The following is a 25357-nucleotide window of genomic DNA, read 5'->3' on the forward strand; positions in this document are numbered from 1 at the left end:
TGAACACCTGATGGAGTCTGGGTTCCTTGCCACTATCGCCTCTGGCTTGCTTAGTTAGGGACACTTAATATTTAACAATATTACTGATCTGCCTGCATTGACACCATTGTATGAGAACTGAATGAGCTGGACGATGACATCACTGTTTTCTCCAGGGCTGCTATATAGATAAGTGAAGTAAATTAATAACTAATGATTTTTACATTGGAAATGAATCAATACTGAACTTGCTTAAGTCGCCACATACAGCCATGCACACACTACTCACTAATCACCACACCCAGCTGCAGCTTGTTACCTGGACTATAAAATGACTCTCACTCACACCATCTAATGGCGAAGTCTTGTTTACTGTTGTAGCAATTCCGAGCATTTATACCCTGTCTGTCTGTTGTTACTGTTCCTGCCTGCTACCCGTTATCGACCCATTGCTGCCTGTCCTGACCCTTGCTTTGTATACCGACCTGTGAGTGATATCTGCCAGTCCCGACCTCTACCTGTACCTGGATTACGACTCTGCCTACCCTCTGCTGTACCTGTTTGTTCCTGATTTACCCTGCCTTTACGACCACGCTTACATTTAATAAAATGCTGCATTTGGATCCCCTGCCTGAGTCTCCATTCGTTACATGGACAATGACACCATTTTATTTTTCTGTTACCACTGTAAAGCTGCTTTGAAACAGTGTTTCTTGAAATTGTTTTCTTGATTTTCCGAGGGTACCGTGCTTTTACCATGCCTCCGAGAAAAACTATTTTGTCAAATGGCTAATATAACATTTTTTCCATCATACAATATGTTTTAAAATTAATTGCATGCCATTTATCAACACAAGCTGCCCAGCATTTATGATATTCTAAAATCGATCTAGCTTGTGTGCAACAAGTGTCTCACAGCAGCCGCCGAGCAAACGCACAGAGTAACGTTATAACATCATTTTCAACACAGTCAAATATATCTAATATGATAAACAGCACAGTGTTACCTCATCTGCTTGACCGGAAGAAGTGGAAGCGGCGACTGTGGCATAATAAGAGCTCCACTGCTCGCAAGGTGTGTTGCGTTCGTCTCTCATTAGCAATTGCTATTGTAATAGTCAAGGTGAAAGTTGATTGGCTGCTCCCACGTGTGTAGGCCTACTGTCCAATGGCATGTTACCACTCGATTGACAAATGGATAAAGAAAAGCATTTGGCAAACCGACAAAGAAAAGCAATTGGTAAATAGAGAAAAAGCATTTGCCAAATTATTTTTAAAAAAGCGAATTAAATGCGCATTTAAAATAATTTTCTAATGTACGTTTTATTGTTTTATTGATCTACGTTTTAAAAAAATGAATTAAATAACCCGTTTCAAATTTGTCTATTTATTTATACATTCAAAAAAGATACATTATACATTTTTTTCTATTTATTGTTTTATTAAACTACATTTAAAAACAGTAATTAAATAAACAACTTTAAATATTTCTATTTATTTGCCCATATAAAAAGTGATTAGTTTATATAAATTTTTATGTTTGAATTATTAAATTAATTAATTGATTCTTCGTTTTATTTTTAAGTGGCACTCCTGTTCCTTCATATATTTGGCAGCTCAGTCAAGGGTTGCGTGCTGAACGTGCTGTCATAACTTGGAATGCAAATGTAGTCAGGGCTCTGAGAAAATCGTTTTGTTATTTTCGTCCCGGTTCTTCCTAACTACACCAAAAACTAAACCCTTTTGAATTATGGCAATATAGGGCTACTTCGCAAACACGAGGCACAAAAGCTTTTCAATTCCAAGAACAACACAATAATAAAAATGATACAGCAATAAAAATGTGTAGGCTATAGCCTACATCTGTAGCATATTGATAACAAAGACTTTGAGTGTAGCCTACTTACCATTAATATAGTTTAAGGCGGCGCCGCGGCGGGTCTCCGAATGATAGGCCTAGCCATTTATAAATAAGGCCGAATTATGTTTCAAGTTCCGTTTTGTGTAATAATACTTTAAATATGAATTTTCTAATCATAGGTGGAGGGTGAACCAACTCCAGGGTAAGGAGATGCGATTCCCATTTAAAAACACATTTAAACAGATTTCCCTGAAATACAAATAGGCTAGTTTTAACTTATTACAGCACAACCTAGCTTACATATCCCAACATAAACACTGCTGATAAATTATTTGTTAATGGAGTGTTTACGTTAACAAACCACTGTTAATTTTAACAGATTACGGGATTTGGCAGAAAGCGCGATTTCGGATAATGTGTTAATTAAAGATACCATTGTAGAGATAGTGTTCATGAGAGATAAATGCTGCTGAAGACATTTCGTTATGGAATAGGCCTACGTGAATGGCAAATCCACAGAAATAAGGTTTTTGCTTTTAATAGTACATTTGCTGAACTACCATTAGGGGAGCACTGCCCAAAATTTCACAATGTATTGATTCATTCCAGACAGATAAGAATTTGGTTTAATAGCCAAAAGTTTAAATTATGAGCCTCATTCATTATCCAAAGGTGGCCTAATATAGGGATATCCTATCATATTCGATTCTGGCAGTTCGCTTAAATAAATCCACCAGCTATCTTGGTGTAACACACTTGCCTCTGAGAATGATTATTTATAAATCAATTTGATTCACCCAAAATGTATAGATAAAATTCTCCACAGACATTAACGATAACAGGCTCATTTCTTATCTGTACTTTGTGCATTTGTAGCTTATGAGAAAGTTGCACATGATAGAGCATTTTGATTAATGGTAGCAGGAAAATCTGTTGAGTCACGTACATGACTTTCACATGACAGGCCTGAAATCAGTTTGATTGCATGTGGATGTAAAGATATAAGAGCATTCAGCAGATATGAATATTACCACACTTCATCCTTCACAAAAACCACCAGCTTCACAACAACCCACAGCTTCCTATTCAGAAAAACACGTGTGTCTAAAATAAGATATGCTTACAAATGCATTTCTGTCAGCATTGTTTTACGTATACATTACTTGATTTATTATAATATAGACAATGAGATATTGTTGGCAAGGTTTTGTTTTTCCAGCAGCTCCTCGTCTGACTGCATGACACACATTTAATGCTGGTTTGTAGATATAGTGGTTTGCATGAATGAGGTTTTATTTCAAACAAAGAAAAAGTCCCTTTGTCACATGTGCAGACACTGGGATTTCTCAACAAAGACATTTATCAGAAATGCCTTCTGTAATAAACTCAACAGCCTCATATGCCTGGGCTTTTATAAGGGTTTGTACTACAATAATCTTTATGATGATGATGAATCACTCATGTTTTATACTCCTTTCTTGATAGTGAAAGCATCTAAATAATACATGTAATGATGCCACTAAATATACTTTTCTCTTATTTAAAAAAAAAAAAAAAAAATATATATATATATATATATATATATATATATATATATATATATATATACTAGTGAAATATAACACGGTACAAATATAGGAATAAAAAATGTGAAATAATGTAACAAGTTATGTACAAAAAAAAACAAAAAAACAACATTAACACATTACACTCTAACTGCTAGACAGTTAGAATGTGGATGTGTGTGATTTAATTACCAGAAAACAATAAATATGGGCTCTTGGTTACTAAATTTGTTCCAGCAAACATGAAATTTGGCAAATACCAGTAAATAAGTAATAAATAAATAAATAAATACATACATTTAGGCTACTTTGATTTACTTAAAAAATAAACAGTAGCCTATACACTTCAACAATAATGAAAAATCTGTAAGTAGATGTTCAGAAGTAAATACATACACGTTAAATGATACCACAAGAATAAAATAAGAATGTTTATGGGCTAAATTTAATAAAACTATATTTATTGACAAATTATTGGCTTGAAAAACGTGCTATGGAGAAAGTAATGCAGCTGTTGTGATATTTTAAAATTCTATACACATAATTCTAAGTATATAAGTTTTATTTCTGCATTATTCGTGCAATATGCGTTTAAAGTAAAAAAAAAAAAAAAACAGCGTGGTCGTTACGTCATAACAGTGCGCCCGACTCTCACGAGTTGAAAATATTCACTGTTGTTGTAACGTATTTATGTCGTTTACGAGTTCTTCAAAAAGCTTTTTAGCATCGCCGTATCTTTTTATGTGTTTATAGATCTAATGTTTATCAGTTTTGTGTTACTTCCTCTTTCAGTTTGCCGGATGACGATCTTTAGCAGCATAGCGCTTTACTTTCACTTTATCAGTTATCATGAGATTCTCGTTTTCTCCTGACACACATTTATACTAGAACTATTGTGATTTCCGTTGATTTTTGAGGAATATACATTCATTTCACTTTATAATTTACAACAAATGGAAAAAGCGCTGCATGACGACTGCTGTTATGCAGACGGGGAGTCGAAACGAAACGACGCCGCGGTCGCAGATTTATTGGACTTTCTGCGCATCGATGTGGAGCTCGAGCCCGTTTGTGCCGACAGAGAGGAAACCTCGTGCTCTGTAAGATGAGTCATAATATTGAGACAAATTTCCTAGTTGTGTGTCACTTATTTTACTGCTTCTACAGAAAAATGTCATGCGCAAGCAGCGTAACTGGGAGAGAAGACTGGAGGTGAAAAAGAGCAAAAGAAAAGAGGAGAAACAAAGAAAGAAGCTCAACAGACAATATAAAGGTGACTTGACCTTTAATACATGTTCTTACTGTGCATTACATTTTCATGTCCATTTCATATACGTCAATTATCATATCGGTAATTATAGGTTTTTATGAGGATAGTTTTGTTCACTTTTTTTTTTAGTAATTAATTGAAGACCGTAAAGGCTTTTATAATGTTACAAAAGATTTCCATTTCAAATAAATGCTGTTCTATTAATCATAGAATCGATAGGAAAAATATGAAGCAGTACAACTTTTTTCAACACTGATAATAGTAAGAAATGTTTCTCAGGCATCAAACCATCATATTAGAATGATTTCTGAAGGATCATGTGACTGAAGACTGGAGTAATGATGCTGAAAATTCAGCTTTGATCACAATAAGTTACATTTTACAATATATTCACATAGAAAACAGCTATTTTGATGAGTAATAATATTTCACAATATTAATACAAAGTTCTGTCATGAAACTCTAGATGTGCAGGCTAAGATGCATTTGTATAAAAAAATATTCATATTAAAAAAATATTCATATTAAAACAAGTTATGAAGTCAAATATCTAGCTTTCGCCGGATGGCCTTCTGTATTCAAATTCCGCAAAAATGGAACTGGCACTGCCTTAGTCCCGTAAGTTGAATTGGGAAGGTGTAGGACATACAGCGTAAGCTTTTTGAAGAATACGGAAGGCTGTCTAGCAGAAGCACTTGCAAGGTGAGCATTTGTGTTTATAAAGCGTATACATTTTTATTTTTTTTAGAAAATGATTAATCATTTTGCTAGATAAGACCCTTATTCCTCATCTGGTATCATTTAAAGCCCTTTGAAGCTGCACTGAAACTGTAATTTTGACCTTCAACCGTTTGGGGTCCATTGAAGTTCACTAAAAGGAGAATAATCCTGGAATGTTTTCATCAAAAACCTGAAGAAAGAAAAACATAAACATCTTGGATGACATGAGGGTGAGTAAATTATCAGGAAATTTTAATTTGAAAGTGAACTAATCCTTTTAAGCACCCTGACTAAATTCTGGGAAATTTCCAGATTCTGGAACCAGGCTGGGCATTCATGTCTAAACATAACCCTTTTCTTTTAATCTATGAAACATCAACTGTGCCTTATTTGTCTTAGAAGGGTGTTCACAGTCATTGCATTTGATGTAGGAGGAAAATATAAGCATACAGCAGCAGCGATACATGTTAAAGGATTAATTCACTTTCATATTAAAATTTCCTGATATTTCCCATGACATCCAAGTTTTTGTCAGGAGACAGGAATAACAACTGCAGATTATGAGTTACCTGCGGTGAGTCCGACATAATGAATCCACTAACATGACACAGCGAATGCCGGTGGTAAACACTCGTGTTCCAATACTCGTTCAAGAGTTTTGGGAGGCGTTCCCTTGAAATGAGCTGTGAAGGAGGGGGGTTGTTCTTACGTATGCGCTCATTTAAAAAACTCAGTAACAGTCTTTGGTTTCTTAGTCAACAAAAAGATCCTCTTTAGCACCTTTTAAATGTGGTTAAAGTTACCATTGTTTATTACTGTATTCACGGAGACAAGAGCCGTCACTATTTTCATTTTTAAACACTTGCAGTCTGTATAATGCACAAACACAACTGCATTCTTTATAACTCTTTCCAACAGTGTGTAATGTTAGCCCGTTAGCCACGGAGCACTATCAAACTCATTCAGAATCAAATGTAAGCATCCAAATAAATACTATACTCACATGATCTGATGCATGCGTGAAGTATGCATGATGAACTTCTTGTAAAGATCCATTTGAGGGTTATATAAGCTGTGTGAACTTTGTAAATGCACTGTATTATCATTGAGAGCTCGGGAGGGAAGGGAGCGTGCGATTTAAAGGGGCCGCACGCTGAATCGGTGCATAGTTAATAATGCCCCAAAATAGGCAGTTAAAAAAAAATTAATAAGAAAAAATCTTTGAGCTGAAACTTCACAGACACATTCAGGGGACACCTTAGACTTATATTACATCTTGTAAAAACAGTACACTAGTTCACATAGGGCCACATATGCTTCACGTGCCTTATATGCACCTCATGGCAGCCCACATGTCTAACGGCTTGATCTGCTTGAGGGGAATAATGTGTAGGCAGATCTAGTCCGCCAAGACCAAGCATATGCCTCATTTCTCATACTCAAAACTTATGGGCCAGGCACACATAGCTAGCATACACATGGTTCCTATGGGTCTTGGGAACAGCAACAGTTCATATGTTTTGGCGGTAAATCTACTGGGGGTTGAATTGTCATCTTGCCTTCTGCGTGATGGGGGAGTTTCTGACATGCAGTACCCTTGGCTTGTATTGTTCAAATATCATGTCACCTGCTCTGTTGGGGGGTAATTCATGTGCGCTATATTGTAGGGCTGCACAATTAATCAAATTTCTAATCTCGATTACGATTACGGATGCCACGATTTCGTAATTGTTCATAGGTGCGATTACAAGGAAAAATATCCACTTACATTATTCTGCGTGTTTAAGAGTAGTGTTTAGAGCATGTTACTTCGTAAGAGGTGAATCACAACTACTTCAGAATGTAAAAGGTTTAACTTTACCTAGCACAGAAGGAGCTACCAGTGACATAGGTGTACGTTGATATGTCGAACGCACACAAAACACCAGCACCTGCCATTTTTAAAAAGTGTACAGAGCCTATATATTTACTTCACAAATTAACTTTATAAAAAAAGAAAAAAAAAATGATAGGGCCCCTCATCCTTAAGCTAAGGAGAAAATCCAGTGCGATTTTGAGCACACCGAGCAAAACATGATCATGTATTTCTGCTAAGCTAACAATATTGGGCATCAACCAACCACACGGCAAAAGCGAAAACCTTTTCATATACTGTCTACTCTCTGTTAAAGAATAGTTCTATCTAATAACGTATTAGACAAGCCTGTTAAACAGATCGTAAACTAATAAAGACAGAGCATGCGAGCACTGTGGGTCTGTCTGAATTGTTTTCAGCGCTGTCAAAATAAAAGTAACAACAACAAGCGCAGTTTACGTCACTTCAGGCCCTAGGGGACCATTAGTTCTCGGGGAACCACACTGGTGGCTAGTTCCTCTATGTTCCAAGAACAACCTGATGCAAAAGCCCTTATTATTATACCATGCGTAGGTTGACTTTTTATTATTATTTAAAGAAGAAACCAAACCAATATATAGTTGACATTTGAGGTTTAATGCTATAGAAAAACAATAAAAAATGTAGTGTTTTCAGCTTGCTTTTTATTTTTATACAAAAATATGGCATGTAGTTGCTTCAAAAAATCATATAAAGCTATTCAAAACATCACTTAATGTAAATTGTGATAATCTTAATTAATAATTGCAATTACAATTTAATGGGAATAGTCGACAATTATGATTTTTGTCAAAATCGTGCAGCCCTACTATATTGTACAGCAGCAGCATGTCTTACTTGCTCACAGCTGCGTGTCGTGTATGTATTGGCAGTAGCCCAACCTTCAACCAAGTAAAACTACCCAGCAGGTTGGGCAAACATTTAACCCAACAGTTGGGTTAAAACAACCCAAACCCAGCAGTTTTTATAGTATATAATACATTGCATAAACAAAGTTCACACAGCTAATATAACTCTCAAAATGGATCTCTACAAAGTGTTTGTGATGCAGCATATCAGATCACGTAAGTACGGTATTTATTTGGATGTTTACATTTGATTCTGAATGAGTTTGATAGTATGCTACGGCTAACGGGTCTAAAGCTAATATTACACACTGTTGGAGAGATTTATAAAGAATGAAGATGTGTTTTTGAATTATACAGACTGCAAGCGGGTAAAAATGAAAATAACGACATGGCTCTGGTCTCGGTGAATACAGTAAGAAACAATGGTAACTTTTAATATAACATCGCTCCATCTGCCATTTTTCGCTATAGTTCTTGCTTGCTTACCTAGTCTGATGATTCAGCTGTGCAGATCCAGACGTTAATACTGGCTGCCCTTGTGTAATGCCTCGATCAATGGCAGGCATATGCAAATATTGGGGGCGTACACCCCGACTGTTACGTAACAGTCGGTGTTATGTAGAGATTCGCCTGTTCTTCTGAGGTCTTTTAAACAAATGAGATTTATATAAGAAGGAGGAAGCAATGGAGTTTGAGACTCACTGTATGTCATTTCCATGTACTGAACTCTTGTTATTTAACTATGCCGAGGTAAATTCAATTTTCAATTTGATGGCACCTTTAAATCTCGGGCATCGTGTTATCATGGATCATGTCAGTTATTATTGTTCCATCTGCCATTTTTCGCTGTTGTCCTTACTTGCTTACCTAGTCTGATGATTCAGCTGTGCAGCTCCAGACGTTAATACTGGCTTGTGTAATGCCTTGAACATGGGTTGGCATATGCAAATATTGGGGGCGTACATATTAATGATCCCGACTGTTACGTAACAGTCAGTGTTATGTTGAGATTTGCCTGTTCTTCAGAGGTCTTTTAAACCAATTAGATTTACATAAGAAGGAGGAAGCAATGGAGTTTGAAACTCAATGTATGTCTTTTCCATGTACTGAACTCTTGTTATTCAACTGTGCCAAGGGAAATTCAATTTTTGATTCTAGGGCACCTTTAAAAGTATCACTTTGTTTTTATCATCATTGTATTTACTGAAATTTTTAAGCATTATTTATTTTATAAAGGTGTTTATAAAGGTAAAAAAAAAAATGCACTGGAAAAATTTATTTAAGAAGGCAAATATTGTCCCTTAATGGAAATGGTGTAATTGCAGTAAGTGAGAGGGTGCACAGAAGGATGTTAAATTCCTTAGGAAGTTCGACACTCTAAAAAGTTTGAGAACCACTGAAAACGGATAGAATTGCACAAGTGCTACTGCTAAGAGTGCCATTTTAATACAGCCTGTTACCTTGATTCAAATTTTTCATAAGTTTAAATGTATTGGTCTAAAGAGAAAAATTATGACTATTTTGTCTAAAGCAGGGATGGACAACTCCGGTCCTGGAGGGCCAGTATCCAGCAGAGTTTAGCTCCAACCCTAATCAAACACACCTGAACCAGCTAATCAAGGTCTTTAGGATTAGTAGAAAGTTATAGGCAAGTGAGTTTTTATCAGGGATGGAGATAAACTCTGCAGGACACTGGCCCTCCAGGACCGGAGTTGTCCATCCCTGGTCTAAAGACTACAAATAAAATAGATATCAAAATTAATGTTGATAACTGTAGTTTGACTAAAAGTAATGACTAAACTTGACGAAAATGCAATGACTTTTCATCGACTAAATCTAGACTAAAATAAGAAAGACAACAATGACTAAAATTTGACTAAGACTAAGGAGCATTTTCGTCTGAAGATAAAGACTAAGACTAAAACAAAAATGGCTGCCAAAATTAACACTGTGCAGCAGCAGCAGAAAAAAAGGCAGCAGCAGCGTAGCAGATCTATTCCGCCAAGACCAAACATATCAACATTGTCAAACACTCTGAGAGTTGTCATGACAAAACTGTTTTTACTGTATATTTTATCAAATAAATGCAGCCTTGGTGAGCAGAATAGACTTATGTCATAACCAATCATACTGACCCTAAACTGTATATTGAATTGTAACCTGGAACCAAGAGGGTTTTTTATATATATATATATATATATTGTGGCAATCCAATGGTGGAGAAAGGAGCCCAGGAACAAAGGAGTAGGTCCAAATTAGGAAAAGTCATCAACTGTGAGTACTTCCACCTGTTCACACTCCAAGCATGGAATCACTCACAGCTGTAGCCAATAATGGCCCAATGTAGGTCAGTATAAATCTGGGAACTTTGCTCCACTCAAGGTGGAATGGTCCTGGGTGCAGACACCCCCAGGACGTGGCGTGGATACAAAGGGAGGCCTTGAGTGAGACAGACTGAAAAGAAAAGGACACGGTTAGACTTGTAACCTCTACTTTATCAACGTTGCCTTCAATTTTATTCTGTCCTTCCCCCTTCAAGGTGGCCTAGTGTTCAAGCAGACGAGTAGAACACAGCTGTTACAGATACCCCAGACCGGGAAGTACCAAAGTTTCTGCTTTGATTCTTTTTGGCACTCCTCAGTTCGTGATTAAATAAAAGACAATTTATGTTAACCATGCTCCCGCTTCTCTTGTGGTTGTGTTTTGTGGCAGCTTAAACCTCTCCTTGCACTGAGGACGTGTCAAAATATATATACAACTTTTCAGAACTTAGACAAACAATAACAAACAGTCCACACAGCTTCATGGGTATTTACATGGAAATTCTTTCAAAATGTAACATTTAAAAATAAAAAAACCCTGTTTCCTCATTTGGTTAGTACAAGAGATCCTTGAGTAAAAAGAAGTCAAAAGGTTATCATGTAAACATATATTCATATACACACTTATAGACACACATACATAAACATACATACACAAATCAAGCGTATAGCGTCAATTCTGGCAGACACGTCAGTCAAGCTTGTGTCAGCTGACATTCAGCTGATCCATACCATCCAATAGGAATACATTTCAGATTAGACCGCGTCTTTCAAATACACCTTCAGGCATTCAGATGCTGCTTGATCGCCACGCTGCACTCGCTATACCCGCCTCCATCCCCTGCTCCTCCAATATATGACTGTACCCGTGGCTCAGTACCGTACCGCACCTCTACTCATGTAATCCAGGTTGTTGTTATTAATTCCTCATGTCTGTTTTTCTCTTTCAGGTGATGTTCACATGTATTTTTCTCTGAGATGTCTGTACTATTATTTTGCTAAACTGTTCTAGTTATGGGGGAAATTTATCGCTGCGCTCCCTGCTCTGTCCAGGCATGGCTGCTTGAATGAGCGGGGAGTTTTGCCCAGAACAGTTCCATACTGCCAACCTTAAATTGCTATTGCATATAACTATTGTTTTATTGCTAACGTTCTTTATCATTAATAATCTTTGACTATAGTGGTCGGACAGAAATACACTCATGTCCATAACCATACTTGCATGCAGCTTAAAGTAATATTCTCTTATGGTGGTTACATGTATTCAATTAAATTCAATTCACATTTACAGGTGCTGGTCATATAATTAGAATATCATCAAAAAGTTGATTTATTTCACTAATTCCATTCAAAAAGTGAAACTTGTATATTATATTCATTCATTACACACAGACTGATATATTTCAAATGTTTATTTCTTTTCATTTTGATGATTATAACTGACAACTAAGGAAAACCCCAAATTCAGTATCTCAGAAAATTAGAATATTACTTAAGACCAATACAAAGAAAGGACTTTTAGAAATCTTGGCCAACTGAAAAGTATACAGCACTCAATACTTAGTTGGGGCTCCTTTTGCCTGAATTACTGCAGCAATGCGGCGTGGCATGGAGTCGATCAGTCTGTGGCACTGCTGAGGTGTTATGAGAGCCCAGGTTGCTCTGATAGTGGCCTTCAGCTCTTCTGCATTGTTGGGTCTGGCATATTGCATCTTCCTCTTCACAATACCCCATAGATTTACTATGGGGTTAAGGTCAGACTAGTTTGCCGGCCAATTAAGAACAGGGATACCATGGTCCGTAAACCAGGTACTGGTAGCTTTGGCACTGTGCAGGTGCCAAGTCCTGTTGGAAAATGAAATCTGCATCTCCATAAAGTTGGTCAGCAGCAGGAAGCATGAAGTGCTCTAAAACTTCCTGATATGCGGCTGCTTTGACCTTGGACCTCAGAAAACACGGACCAACACCAGCAGATGACATGGCACCCCAAACCATCGCTGACTATGGAAACTTCACACTGGACCTTAAGCATCATGGATTGTGTGACTCTGGGACCCTGATTTCCAAAGGAAATTAAAAATTTACTTTCATCAGAGATAACTTTGGACCACTCAGCAGCAGTCCAGTCCTTTTTGTCTTTAGCCCAGGCGAGAAGCTTCTGATGCTGTCTGTTGTTCAAGAGTGGCTTGACACAAGGAATGCGACAGCTGAAACCCATGTCTTGCATATGTCTGTGCGTAGTGGTTCTTGAAGCACTGACTCCAATTGCAGTCCACTCTTTGTGAATCTCCCCCACATTTTTGAATGGGTTTTGTTTCACAATCCTCTTCAGGGTGCGGTTATCCCTATTGCTTGTACACTTTTTTTTCTACCACATCTTTTCCTTCCTTTCGCCTCTCTATTAATGTGCTTGGACACAGAGCTCTGTGAACAGCCAGCCTCTTTTGCAATGACCTTTTGTGTCTTGCCCTCCTTGAGCAAGGTGTCAGTGGTCGTTTTTTGGACAACTGTCAAGTCAGCAGTCTTCCCCATGATTGTGTAGCCTACAGAAATAGACTGAGAGACCATTTAAAGGCCTTTGCAGGTTTTGAGTTAATTAGCTGATTAAAGTGTTGCACCAGGTGTCTTCTATATAATCTTCACAATATTCAAATTTTCTGAGATACTGAATTTGGGGTTTTCCTTAGTTGTCAGTTATAATAATCAAAATTAAAAGAAATAAACATTTGAAATATATCAGTCTGTGTGTAATGAATGAATATGACATACAAGTTTCACTTTTTGAATGGAATTAGTGAAATAAATCAACTTTTTGATGATATTCTAATTATATGACCAGCACCTGTATTTGTATAGCACTTTTCACGATACATATAATTTCAAAGCAGCTTTACAGAGAATATATGTTAACATTACAATTTAAAGAATGCAGTTAAAAAATAATGTAATAATTTAGGCAATTAATTTACAATCACTGATAGCAGTTTAACTGAAGGTAGAAGCAATGAGCTCCTGGAAAAAATGAATTACATATAAACAATAATTAGTGTTCGGATTTTCAGTTATTTAGCCCTCCGAAAAGGCTCACCAGGAAGCACACAATGTCATGACTCGTGTTCGTCTTTAATTTTATTTTAAATCAAATGACCACAGGTCATAAACCTGAAATGCAACAAACAATAACAAATATTATATAAATAATGGCAAAATATTATTTAAACAATAGCAAATATTATTTAAATAATGACAAAATATTATTTAAATAATGGCAAAATATTATTTAAAAAATGGAAAATATTATTTAAACAATGACAAAATATTATTTAAACAATGGCAAATATTATTTAAATACATCATATAAGTTAATCAAATAACATAATATAACAATAATGTAAATAATGAAATCAAAAGCCTGCAACACCATCAAATGTGACGAATCTAGCTTAAAACTACATTGACTACATTACCCAGAATGCATAGCGCCAGAGGAGCATGCGCACAGTGACTCTACCGTCACTGGTAGCTATGGACGCTGTCTCCATATACAAAACCCATGCTACCACAATCCTCGATCAAATGATTCATAAATGCACTCTACCATAAACCACCGATTAAAACCACCACTATCACTACCGCCACAAGAAACCAATAAAGTGCTCTGAATAATCAGCACAAAGCTAATGGCTAATAATGATGCCTAATGCTTTACAACATCCAGGACGCTAAACTACCGCTACAAGTTACTCTTATCCAATTAATACAGACATAATAAAGTAAACGTTTAGTGCATTCATATATAATTGCCTTAATGTTACTAGATTGTGTGAAAAGTTAGCGGTTACATACCAACGGGCTGTGTGCTCCTGCTGAATGTCTGTGATGAAGTGATTACCAGCTGCCATGACTTTAAAGTCTCTAGTAAAGCTGCGCATGCGCACATACTGTAACACATCTGAGCATGTCAACAAACTTAAGAAATCACTCATTTCCCATTTGCGTCTCATTTATCTATTTGCATATACATTCAATTTTTATTTTTTTATTTTTTTTTAAACAAGCTAAAAGTCTTAACAATTAGGATATATAAAAATTTGGGAATGTGCATGTTGATCCAGATGATTGCGTCTTCTGAAGTCCTCGCAGGTGTTGGCACCGTCTCTTCATAGGTGTTGGTCATCTGAGGTCTTCTTAAGAGGCTGGATCCAAACTGAAGCTGATGTCCTCTCTAGTGACCTCGGGACACCTGAGAGAAAGCAAATGGAGAATAATTAGCGTAGCTGCTGTTCATAACATGTAAAGATAGTCATGTGCAATTGATCTGATATGAGATGCATTATGTGAATGCTTGGCTAAAGAGATGTGTCTTTAATCTAGATTTAAACTGGGTGAGCGAGTCTGAGCCCCAAACATTATCAGGAAGGCTATTCCAATGTTTCGGAGCCAAATGTGAAAACGCTCTCCATCCTTTGGTGGACTTCGCTATCCTAGGTACAACCAGAAGTCCAGAGTTTTGTGATTTTAAAGAGCGTGAAGGATTGTAGGGCAATAGAAGATTGGTTAAGTGCACAGGAGCTAGACCATTTAGAGCCTTATAGGTCATTAGCAATACTTTATAATCGATACGGAACTTAATAGGTAACCAGTGTAGACATGATAAAATTGGTGTTATATGATCATATTTTCTTGACCTGGTAAGAACTCTAGCAGCTGCATTTTGTACTAATTGTAGCTTATTTATTGAGGAAGCAGGACAACCAGCTAATATTGTATTACAGTATTCTAGTCGAGACGTCATGAAAGCATGAACTTACTTTTCTGCATCAGAAAAAGATAACATATTCTGTATCTTAGCAATGTTTCTGAGGTTGAAGAAGGCTGTTTTTGTAACATATGAAATATTATTTTTCAAAGGATAAGTTGCTGTCTAATATAACACCTAGGTCTTTAACTGTCAAGGATAGACTAACAGTACATCCTTCTAAATACAGATTGTAGTCTGAAAAATTCTGTGTACAGGTTTTTGGCCCAATAAGTAATAATTCAGTCTTTTCTGAATTTAATAGAAGAAAATTACTAGTCATCCAATGTTTTACTTCTTTAACACACTCTGCCAGATTGGATAATTTAGAGATTTCATCTGGTTGTGTTGAAATAAATAACTGAGTATCAGCGGCATAGCAGTGGAAACTAATTCTATGTTTTCTTATAATATAGCCGAGTGGCAGCATGTATATTGAAAATAGCAGAGGGCCTAACACAGATTCTCGCGGCACTCCATAGTTTACTATTGTTATCTTAGATTTTTCCCCGTTTAAATAAACAAAATTGTGACGGTCTGATAAGTACGACCTAAACCACTGTAATGCCTGGCCCTGAATACCAGTATAAATTTGTAGTAGATCTAGGAGTATTTTATGATCTTTAGTGTTGAACGCAGCACTGAGATCAAGTAACACTAGTATTGAGATACAGCCTTGGTCAGAAGCTAGAAGTAAGTCATTTGTAATTTTAACGAGCGCAGTTTCTGTGCAATGATGAGATCTGAATACTGACTGAAATTTTTCATAGATAGCGTTTTTTTGCAAGAAGGAGCACAATTGGACCGACACCACTTTTTCTAGTATTTTAGACATAAATGGAAGATTTGAAATGGGTCTGTAATTTGCTAATACATTTGGATCTAATTGTGGTTTCTTAATGAGAGGCTTAATAACTGCTAGCTTGAACGGTCTTGGGACGTGACCCAGAGATAAAGACGAGTTGATAATATTGAGAAGAGGCTCTTCTGCTACAGGTAACAATTCTTTCAGTAGTTTAGTGGGTATTGGATCTAATAAACATGTTGTTGGTTTAGATGCAGTGATAAGTGTATTTAGCTCTTCCTGTCCTATAGTTGTAAAGCACTGCAACTGTTCTTGATGTATGCATGTAAGTATTCCTATTGCACATTTATCTCCCTTCTCTCTGTTTTGATATATGCATAGTCCATTTTCCCCAGATTACAAGAAGAGACATTTGTTTTTCAAATGTCTCTTCTTGTAATCTCAACTTGAATGTCAGTCTTTCCATTTTATATATTTCTGTGACAATTTGTTCCCACTGTGTTCTCGTTAGGGGAAGATGTTGGAGCCATAAATGAGTAATCACTTTTTTGCTGCTGCTACTAGTAATCCTCAGTAAATATTTATTCCTATTATTAACTGAATCTGGTAGCTCCAATCTCAATCTCTTAAGATTTCCAATATACTTGAGGTATTTCTGACCAATACAGTTTCAAAACTGGGCAAGCCCAGAAATTATATACATGATCAGCCACTTGTGTACCACACTGCCTCCAGCAGGAGCCTAGATTTGCTACTCTTTTTTTTGTTTGGTTTTTACTTTGGGTGTGATAAAGAAACGTATAATGTTTTTCCACAAAATTCTCTTAAGCCATGGAATAATTAGTCACACACTGTGAATGCAATTTCACAAAGAGTGGTTTCTAATTGATTGCATGTCTGTCTTGCAGATGTGAATGAGCCACAACTCAGCAAACGTATCATTAAAGTGATTACCAAAGAAAGACTGGAAGAGGCCAGAGCAGCAGGACTGCGTCTGTGTGTCGACCTCAGCATGACTGACTGCCTGTCAGCAAAAGTGAGTGAGATTTACAAACAAACCCAACATGCATCACATTCACAAGTTTGACAGGTTGATACCTAACCGCGATTACTAGATAACAAGCGTGGGATATTTATGTAATTATTCTTATATCTCATAGGAAATCAGTCGACTTGCAGGTCAGATCAGGCGCCTCTATGGATCCAATAAGAAAGCCTTACAACCATTCCACATTTTCCTGACAGAATTCAAGGAGGACAGTCTGCTGTATAAAGAGTGTGTTCGGATGAATGACGGCTTCCTGAATTATTTGGTTAGAAAGGATTTCTAAACTGATCGTCACCTATCCTTCAATAGTACAAACAGAAGCATAGAAATGATACACAGTAACAGAGTTTTGTTATTGTGGCGACTTATCAGCATCTGTGTATCCCACAGATTGATGTGACGGAGGAGAGCTGGTTTCATCTGTTTCCCTCTGAAGATGTGATATACTTAACCCCAGACGCAAGTGAAGGTTCACATATTCTGTACTGCATTAAGAATTAGTCCTAAGCACTAAGCTTTTAATAGTCTTAACCATAAATTATTGGTCAGGAAATTAGCAAAATTTAAGCAAAACTTAAAAAGCCAGTGTTGTTGAATCAATGAAACAAATTGAGTTGCATGGTGATGCTCCAGAATGGTGCCTTCGTAAATCCGCTGAGAAATATAACAATAAATGCATCTCTAGCAAAATAAAGCATGGAGGAAGAGGTGTCTTTTTAGCTGCTGATGTTAGTGAACTACTTCACTGTGAGAAGTAATTTAATGCTTTGGAGTACAGGAGAATATTGGAGAATGGATTCCTTCCCAGGAATGAACAATGCTTCTTCCCAAATTGTGAAAATAACCAAGAAGAAATGGCTTGAGAACCATCAGGCTCATGTTTTGGTTTTGAACTCTAAAGTTCAAAACTTTACAAATATTTACTCTAGAGTAAATATTTGTTCTCAGATTAAATTCAGATGAACTGGGAGGCAATTTTCAACTACTCATGAACTCCCATAACATTGAGTGGAACAATAACACTGACTCTTCTTCCTGTAAAAACCTGTTTGCAAGTTGAGGAAGGCTATTCTGTGCTTACTTTATCTACAGTATTTGTGTAATTCTTGTAAAAAATTTTACAAGAATTGTTCTTTTAAATTTTGATTTGTGATTAAAATACATATATATATATATATATATATATATATATATATATATATATATATATATATATATATATATATATATATATATATATATATATATATATAATATAATTATTATTATTATTTTTTTGGCTTGGCCCTTTTTTTGCCTAGGAGTGTAATGTAATATGAAGCTACTTTCCCTTTCATCACAAATCCTGCACAAGTATTTCAACACAAGTATTTATTTAGTGTTATTTATACATTATTATTAATATTTATTTTAATAATAATTTTATTTATTATTTATTATTTATATATGTTATTTATTTATTTAAATTTTAGGTTAGTTCTTTTATTAATCATTAATTATATTATTTCTATTTATATATTTTATATTTCTAAATGGATATATATATATTTTTTTTTTTCAGTTTTGGTAATTTTAGTAGTTCAACCTAAATTTATTTCATTTAGTTGCTAAGACAACATTTCTAATTTTAGTTTTTCAATAATATTTGTTTTATTTTATTTCAGCTTTGCAGACATTTTTTTCCCTCATTGAATATACTGTTTCACTCATAAATGTGTAATTTATGGTAGTACAACTATTTTGTTCATGTAATATTTTTTGTATTATTTTTATATTTTATTGTTTTAAATTACTGATTAATTTTAGTTACTAATAACAATGCATTTTTTTCCTCATTGAATATATTGTTTCACTCAGTGATAGAGTGATATTAAGGGTCAAAAAGATGTCAATATGTCATTTTGATATCAAAGAAACATTTCAGATAAAAACCAATATGAATTCTGCTTAAATTTTGATTATGACTGTCCCTGTTAGCTTTAGAATATGTGGAGGAAGATAAAGTTTATATCCTTGGAGGTTTAGTGGATGAAACCATACAAAAGGTGAGAATCTTGCTTGTGGATTTATTAATGATGCATTTATGAAAGATTTCATAGTGGAGAAACAACTGAAGATCTCACTGCTTTCTTTAAGAAAATAAGCTACATGAGGGCAAAAGAGCTCGGCATTCAGATGGCGCGGCTGCCTATTGATGAGTACATGGTGAAGAGACCAAACCCCAAAAACTTCCACTCCAAAATCCTAGCCATCAACCAAGGTAATTACTTTCTCAGACTCAGTTTCTACATGCTGCAATCATAATCCTCCTCATCCCGGAGTGAAATCGAGTGTATGATTGACCGGGCGCTGTTGTGTTTCAGTGTTCCAAATCCTACTGACATTTCGGGACACCAAAGATTGGACTATAGCACTTGTCGCTGGTATCCCTCCTGGAAAAGGTTACATGTTGGCCTCAGCAGCATCTACAGACGTGATAAACCCTCATGAGGAGCTGTAGACACTCACTGTAGAGTGTCTTGAGCAATATACAGTGTTATAAAATCATCTATATTAGATAACTTAATGTCTGACTTGAATCAGTAAGATTCAAAATCCATCTTTTGTTTGATTTATTTTAAAATGCTTCATTAAAATTTTAAAATGCTCATTCAGTTGTCTCAAGAATAGTTTCCACACAGTCAAAAACTGAACTGGTGGATTTTTTGTCAGCATTAAAGCCACTGGATCATATCACTGATATATGCAGTTTGATGTCTCCTTTTCTTGTTTTCTATGTTTTAAATGTGACATGGTTCAAGGTATAATGGTACAAGTGAAAACAGTAACAAAAACTACATCTGTTTGTTAATCTTTGTCGAAAAAGAAAATCAGAGCTGTCTTTCAACATCAGACATACGGGCAGTTATATTATATATGTTAATATTACTGTCAAGGATTGGCAGTATTTATGATACATGTATTTCAAATACAAAATAGTATTTTGTAATTTGTATTTGATAGTGTTGATGAAAATGGCTTTGTATTTTGTATCAAAATACTTTAGTGTTTTGTATTTTTGTAGTTTTAAAATACTGTAAAATACTTTGTGAGAAGTCTACATGATGACATCATAAAAATGCTTACTCAATAATTTGCCCAGACTTGAGTTCAGAACAGATGTTAAGTTTTGGTGTTCGGTTTAGTAGTCTATACTAGGTTAAATGGTTTACCAATTTACATAATGTCCTTGAAAACTATTATACCAAGCAGCAGCCCCCTATAATTGATTAAAATTCAGTTGATTAATTAGTTATAAACTAGTTGCTATGAATACAGGTGGCATCAGTTGTCTTCTTCTGAATGACCTTTTTGTAAATATGTACATTTTTGCCGCTAGAGGCCGCTTATTCAGTCACTTATCCTTGATTTTTATGGAATCATATAATGTTTTATTCGACAGATGAGGAAAATATTTGGTGTTTCCATGGTTTCTACCAAATAAAACGGAAATCGAGGGTAACGCTGGTATGATGTCATTGGTGACGTTTCCTGGTTAAAATTGCATATTTCTCTGGATTTAAACATTCTTGGAAACATTTGGGATAATGTAAATGCACAAGTCAACAAAATATATAACATTGTTCAAGTGTTTTTTTTTATATATTTTAATCCAAAAATCCTTTAACTGGTTGCATATGTCAGATTTATTTATTGACTCGAGCAGAGAAAAGCAGTGTAATGGTGAAGGGATAGCTCAAATAGGCCAACTGATGGAAGGTTTGCGAAGAAATTTCATGCTCCCTTGTAAAAGTATTTTTTAGTATTTTTTAAAATACAAAAGTACAGTAGTTTATTTTGATACATGGTGTGGCTGCTGTATTTTGTAGTTTATTTTGATACACTTAAAATTGAGGTATTTGGTATTTTATTTTAAGATACATTTTGATGTATTTTTGCCCAACCCTGATTACTGTACACTAGGAATGTTAAATTAATCCTGTATCTTTAAAAACCACACTAATACGTTTATTAAGTAGTTTGAGCATCATCGCGATCTAGCGGCTGACATTTGTAACTGCACCATGTATTGTCTTCCTGGAAACATCACCAAATTGTGTTGTTTATTTTACTTATTTAACTTAGGCCCGAACTTCTATATTTCTTCAAAACGCCATTATTGTGAGATATCTGCGAAATTTCATTTAAGTAGTCAGGGCCGGTTCAAGATAATCTCTTGTTTGTTGAGGATGCTATCATGTTTTTTTTTTTTTTTAGTAATTTTTTCAGTAATTTGTTTACAGTAGCCTAACACACCCACCAACTATTTTGGGATAACAAATTGTTTTGCCTATAGGCCTACAGTAAAATGAAAGAAAAGGAAAACCATATTTGTAATATCAGTAAATCATATTTGGACATATGCTATTTCCCCCTCCTGTTGAACCAATTTATATTATATGTTTTGCAGTGCAATACTTCAAATATGCACTACACACTCTTAAAAATAAAGGTTCCAAAAGGGAGACAGTGATGCCATAAAATAAGCACTTTTGGTTCCCCAAAGAACCTTTTTTTTTTATCTCTTAGTGTGAAGAAAATTCTAAAACAATGTAACCTTTTTTTCCCCACAGTATAAAGAACCTTTTGTGTTATGGAAAGGTTTCATGGATTTTAAAGGTTCTTCATGTAACCACAGATGCCAATAAAGAACCTTTAATGTTTAAAGAGTGTAGGCCTAAACACAAATCAACTACTATAGGCTATAGAAAAAGTGAAAGAGACAAACTACTAAGCATAAATACTTAATTACTTTATTTTTGCTTATTTTTAAATAAATATAACAAAAATATTTTTGTTTTGAAAACTGCAGTAAGTATCACGGGAGAACAGTAATGTAAACAGCAGAATTTAAATAGACAGACAGTTGAGGTTGGCTACTGTTTAACATTAAAAAAGTACTCTAGTGCTGTAATAGCCTACTCTTTGACTTTGAATACGGACTTTGCTTTTACTTCACTATCGTAGTCTGTTCCCGACGCAATGTCATTTATACGCACAAATTTAAAGTCTGGACGCGTCGACAGTGCTCGCGCTTTTTCGAACTCATAAACCGGCAAATGATCTAATCAAAAATAACAGCTCATGATGACAGCTCACACATCTACATTACGAACTGCACTTCTTTGCATGCCTGTTCAGCCTTTCGCTTTGCACCCCATGAAGGATGTTCGTTTCGGCGCAATCATAATTAAATGACTTAAAGTCAGTCAGCTGCAGAAAATTTGCATTTTCGTAACTTTTTCATGTATTCAGAAGGTGGAACCACTTTGATATGGTGACAGTAGTTGGTTTCATTACAGGTGAGAGTCTTGAGAATTCATCTATATCTAATTGAAAAAGTCTGATACTGCTCCATTGGGCTTTGATTATGGGGGCGTATTTCAACCGATCCAGGAAAAACCTCAATTGGATAGACCTACAACCAATCAGAGCTACAGAGTAAGTGATGTATGTTGAGCGACGCATAGTTGTCAACAGAACTCTGTTAGCGACCATCGGGGCCAGCTGATAAATCAAACTTTTGCCGAATCCCGTAGGAAGGACGGCAAAGACATCTTTCCCATCGACAAATGCCTTGATCACGGTCCTCTCCTATGGAAGGCCAAAAGGGCCAAAACGTGTGAAACCGACGCCTTAACACGTAATTACGTGTTAACGCGCAAATGACATGTTAACGCGTAATTACGTGTTAACGCGCAAATGACGTGTTAACGCGTAATTACGTGTTAACGCGCAAATGACGTATTAACGCGTCATTTTGTGAAATAAAAAACGTGGAACTTTACCACCACCTGCTGGTGTACACAAGCAGACTAGGATTGCAAATTGCAGGATTTACAGTTTTTTCCAATTGCTAACACACTAAAATGACATGCACAGCACAATTATTTAAACTGACACACAGAGAGCAAAACTTCTTCTCAAGTCTCCAAAAGTCTAAACACCTTTTCTGTTTTACACACATTTTGCATTTCAAAATAGCACTTTTTAAATTCACTAAATACAGTTCTCTGCATAAGACACAACAATCTGACATAAAGTCACATGTTTGCCATTTCAAAACACTGCCATTCAAAATGACACTACATGAGCTAATTGGCCAATTACATGTGCCACCTGGCCAAACACCTCAGTGGTTAATTGTTAACACTTCAATCAGGATGTAAGCACTATGAAAAGACCACAGGTGAGAACCTTTTTTTTTTACAACAACAATGGAAGACATTGCAGAGAGAGGAAGAGGAAGAGGAAGAGTGAGAGGTAGGGGTAGAGCAGGTAGAGGAGTTCATGGCCAAAGAAGACAAACACTTTCAAATGAAATCAGAGCAACCTTAGTAGATCATGTCATCAACCATGGGTTGACAATGCGTGAGGCTGGACAGAGAGTGCAGCCAAACTTGAGCCGTTTTACTGTCGCCTCTGTCATCCGGACCTTTAGACTGGAGAACAGGTATGTAACCAAAATTTCATGTAGTACACATGTAGTATACCCCATGTCATAGTGTATCAGTTGGGTGACACCTGTTTACTTAGTGTATGACATCAGCCATTCATGAACTGTACAAGTTTCCTGTACAATGTACTCTACTGTGGGGGAAAATATTTAGGCTGCATTGTCCAAGCCCTATATATATTTTTATTTTATTTTTTTCTAAAGGACTGAGAGACGACACCATGGTGGAGGAAGGGGCCAAATGTTCACCGGGGTACAGGAAGCTGCCATTGTAAACTTGGTTTTGGAAAATAATGAAATCAGATTACGAGAAATTCAAAGCCACATCATCCAAGACAACACCTTATTCAACAACATTCAACGAGTTAGTCTGTCCACATTGGCTCGCATTCTCAAGCGAAACCAAATCAGAATGAAACCACTTTATAAGGTGCCGTTTGAGAGAAACTCTCAAAGAAACAAAGAGTTCAGACGAGCATATGTGGATGTAAGTACTATATTGACTGCAGTACACTACACACAACATTGTTTCCCAGTGTACTGGATAACACCATATTGAGTGATTTTTGTTCTTTGTTTTCAGGGAGTACTGGAAATGGATGCTCATGCAATCCCACATGAGTTCATCTTTATAGATGAGGCTGGGTTCAACCTAGCAAAGACCAGAAGAAGAGGGAGAAACCTCATTGGCCACAGAGCCATTATAGATGTTCCTGGCCAACGTGGTGGGAACATCACAATGTGCGCTGCCATCTCCAATATGCATGGTGTCCTCCACCGTCATGCCAAACTTGGACCATACAACACAGCCCATATTCTCACATTTCTGGACAGACTTCACAACATTCTCATACCACCAGAGCGTATGAATGATGCAGACCATCAAAGAAACCGGTACGTTGTAGTATGGGACAACGTGAGCTTTCATCGTGCAGCCCCAGTCCAAAACTGGTTTGCTGACCACCCAACATTTCTCGTGCAATACCTCCCACCATACTCACCATTTCTGAACCCCATAGAAGAATTCTTTTCGGCATGGCGGTGGAAGGTATACGACCGGCAGCCCTTTGTGCGCATGCCTCTTGTGCAGGCCATGGAAGAGGCATGTGATGAGATTGATGTGGGTGCAATTCAGGGATGGATAAGGCACTCAAGGCGCTTCTTCCCTCGATGTCTGGCAAGGGAAGATATTGCCTGTGATGTTGACGAGGCGTTGTGGCCAGACCCGGCTGTGCGGCAAGATGCTGCCTAATTATTTTTCTTGCCTTTTTTTTTGTTTGTTTTTTTTACTGTAATATATTTTTTTTCAGAAATTTTCTTTTTCAGTTTACTTTTTTTGTAAGAATATTTTTGTTCAGTCCCATGTAAATATATCTGCTGTGCTTATGTTGTACTGACTTGTTTACTGTAGTGAAGGAAAAAAAATAAAAATGTTGCAACAGCATGTGTGTGTATCTGCAAATATTTCTGTGCATGTGAACAATCTGATACATATTTTAGTATTATGGCAAAGCATACTAAAGATGGGGGTGCTTTTCATTATGCCCAACAGTGTGTAGGTGGTTAGGCAAAAATCTGGTAATATGAATGAAGTGTGTGCCATTTCATGCAAAAGTTTGATTTTGATAATGCTCTGTGTAGTTTCGGTTGCAGTGCTTCATTTTGCAGGATATATGAGGTATTTTGCATTTTGGGTGTGTGGTTTTGTGAATTGTGTTAAGTGTTTTGATAAAACCAGACTAGTTTGAAAAA

At 36.1% G+C, this 25357-nt stretch overlaps 2 protein-coding genes across 4 annotated transcripts; both read left to right on the forward strand.

The window, feature by feature from the left end:
- The first annotated feature begins 4040 nt into the window (after positions 1-4040).
- On the forward strand, positions 4041-20651 carry trmt10b (tRNA methyltransferase 10B). Of its 3 annotated transcripts, none has more exons than XM_067399873.1 (8): positions 4041-4505; positions 4573-4678; positions 16970-17097; positions 17222-17374; positions 17500-17572; positions 19087-19154; positions 19246-19369; positions 19473-20645. In XM_067399873.1, the coding sequence occupies exons 1-8, from the start codon at positions 4359-4361 to the stop codon at positions 19607-19609; spliced, it is 936 nt and encodes a 311-aa protein (XP_067255974.1). In that variant the 5' UTR covers positions 4041-4358; the 3' UTR covers positions 19610-20645. The 3 variants fall into 3 exon arrangements, with proteins under 3 accessions (XP_067255974.1, XP_067255973.1, XP_067255975.1); XM_067399872.1 differs by having other exon boundaries at positions 17500-17578; positions 19473-20644; XM_067399874.1 differs by lacking the exon at positions 17222-17374 and having other exon boundaries at positions 17500-17578; positions 19473-20651.
- Positions 20652-23086: 2435 nt separating this feature from the next.
- Positions 23087-25097, forward strand: LOC137030903 (uncharacterized). The gene is made up of 2 exons (XM_067401422.1): positions 23087-24092; positions 24189-25097. Exons 1-2 carry the CDS (start codon positions 23847-23849, stop codon positions 24855-24857), a joined length of 915 nt encoding a protein of 304 aa, XP_067257523.1. The 5' UTR covers positions 23087-23846; the 3' UTR covers positions 24858-25097.
- The last annotated feature ends 260 nt before the right edge of the window (positions 25098-25357 follow it).

This window comes from Chanodichthys erythropterus, chromosome 11, assembly GCF_024489055.1.
Source record: "Chanodichthys erythropterus isolate Z2021 chromosome 11, ASM2448905v1, whole genome shotgun sequence".
Lineage (NCBI taxonomy): Eukaryota > Metazoa > Chordata > Actinopteri > Cypriniformes > Xenocyprididae > Chanodichthys > Chanodichthys erythropterus.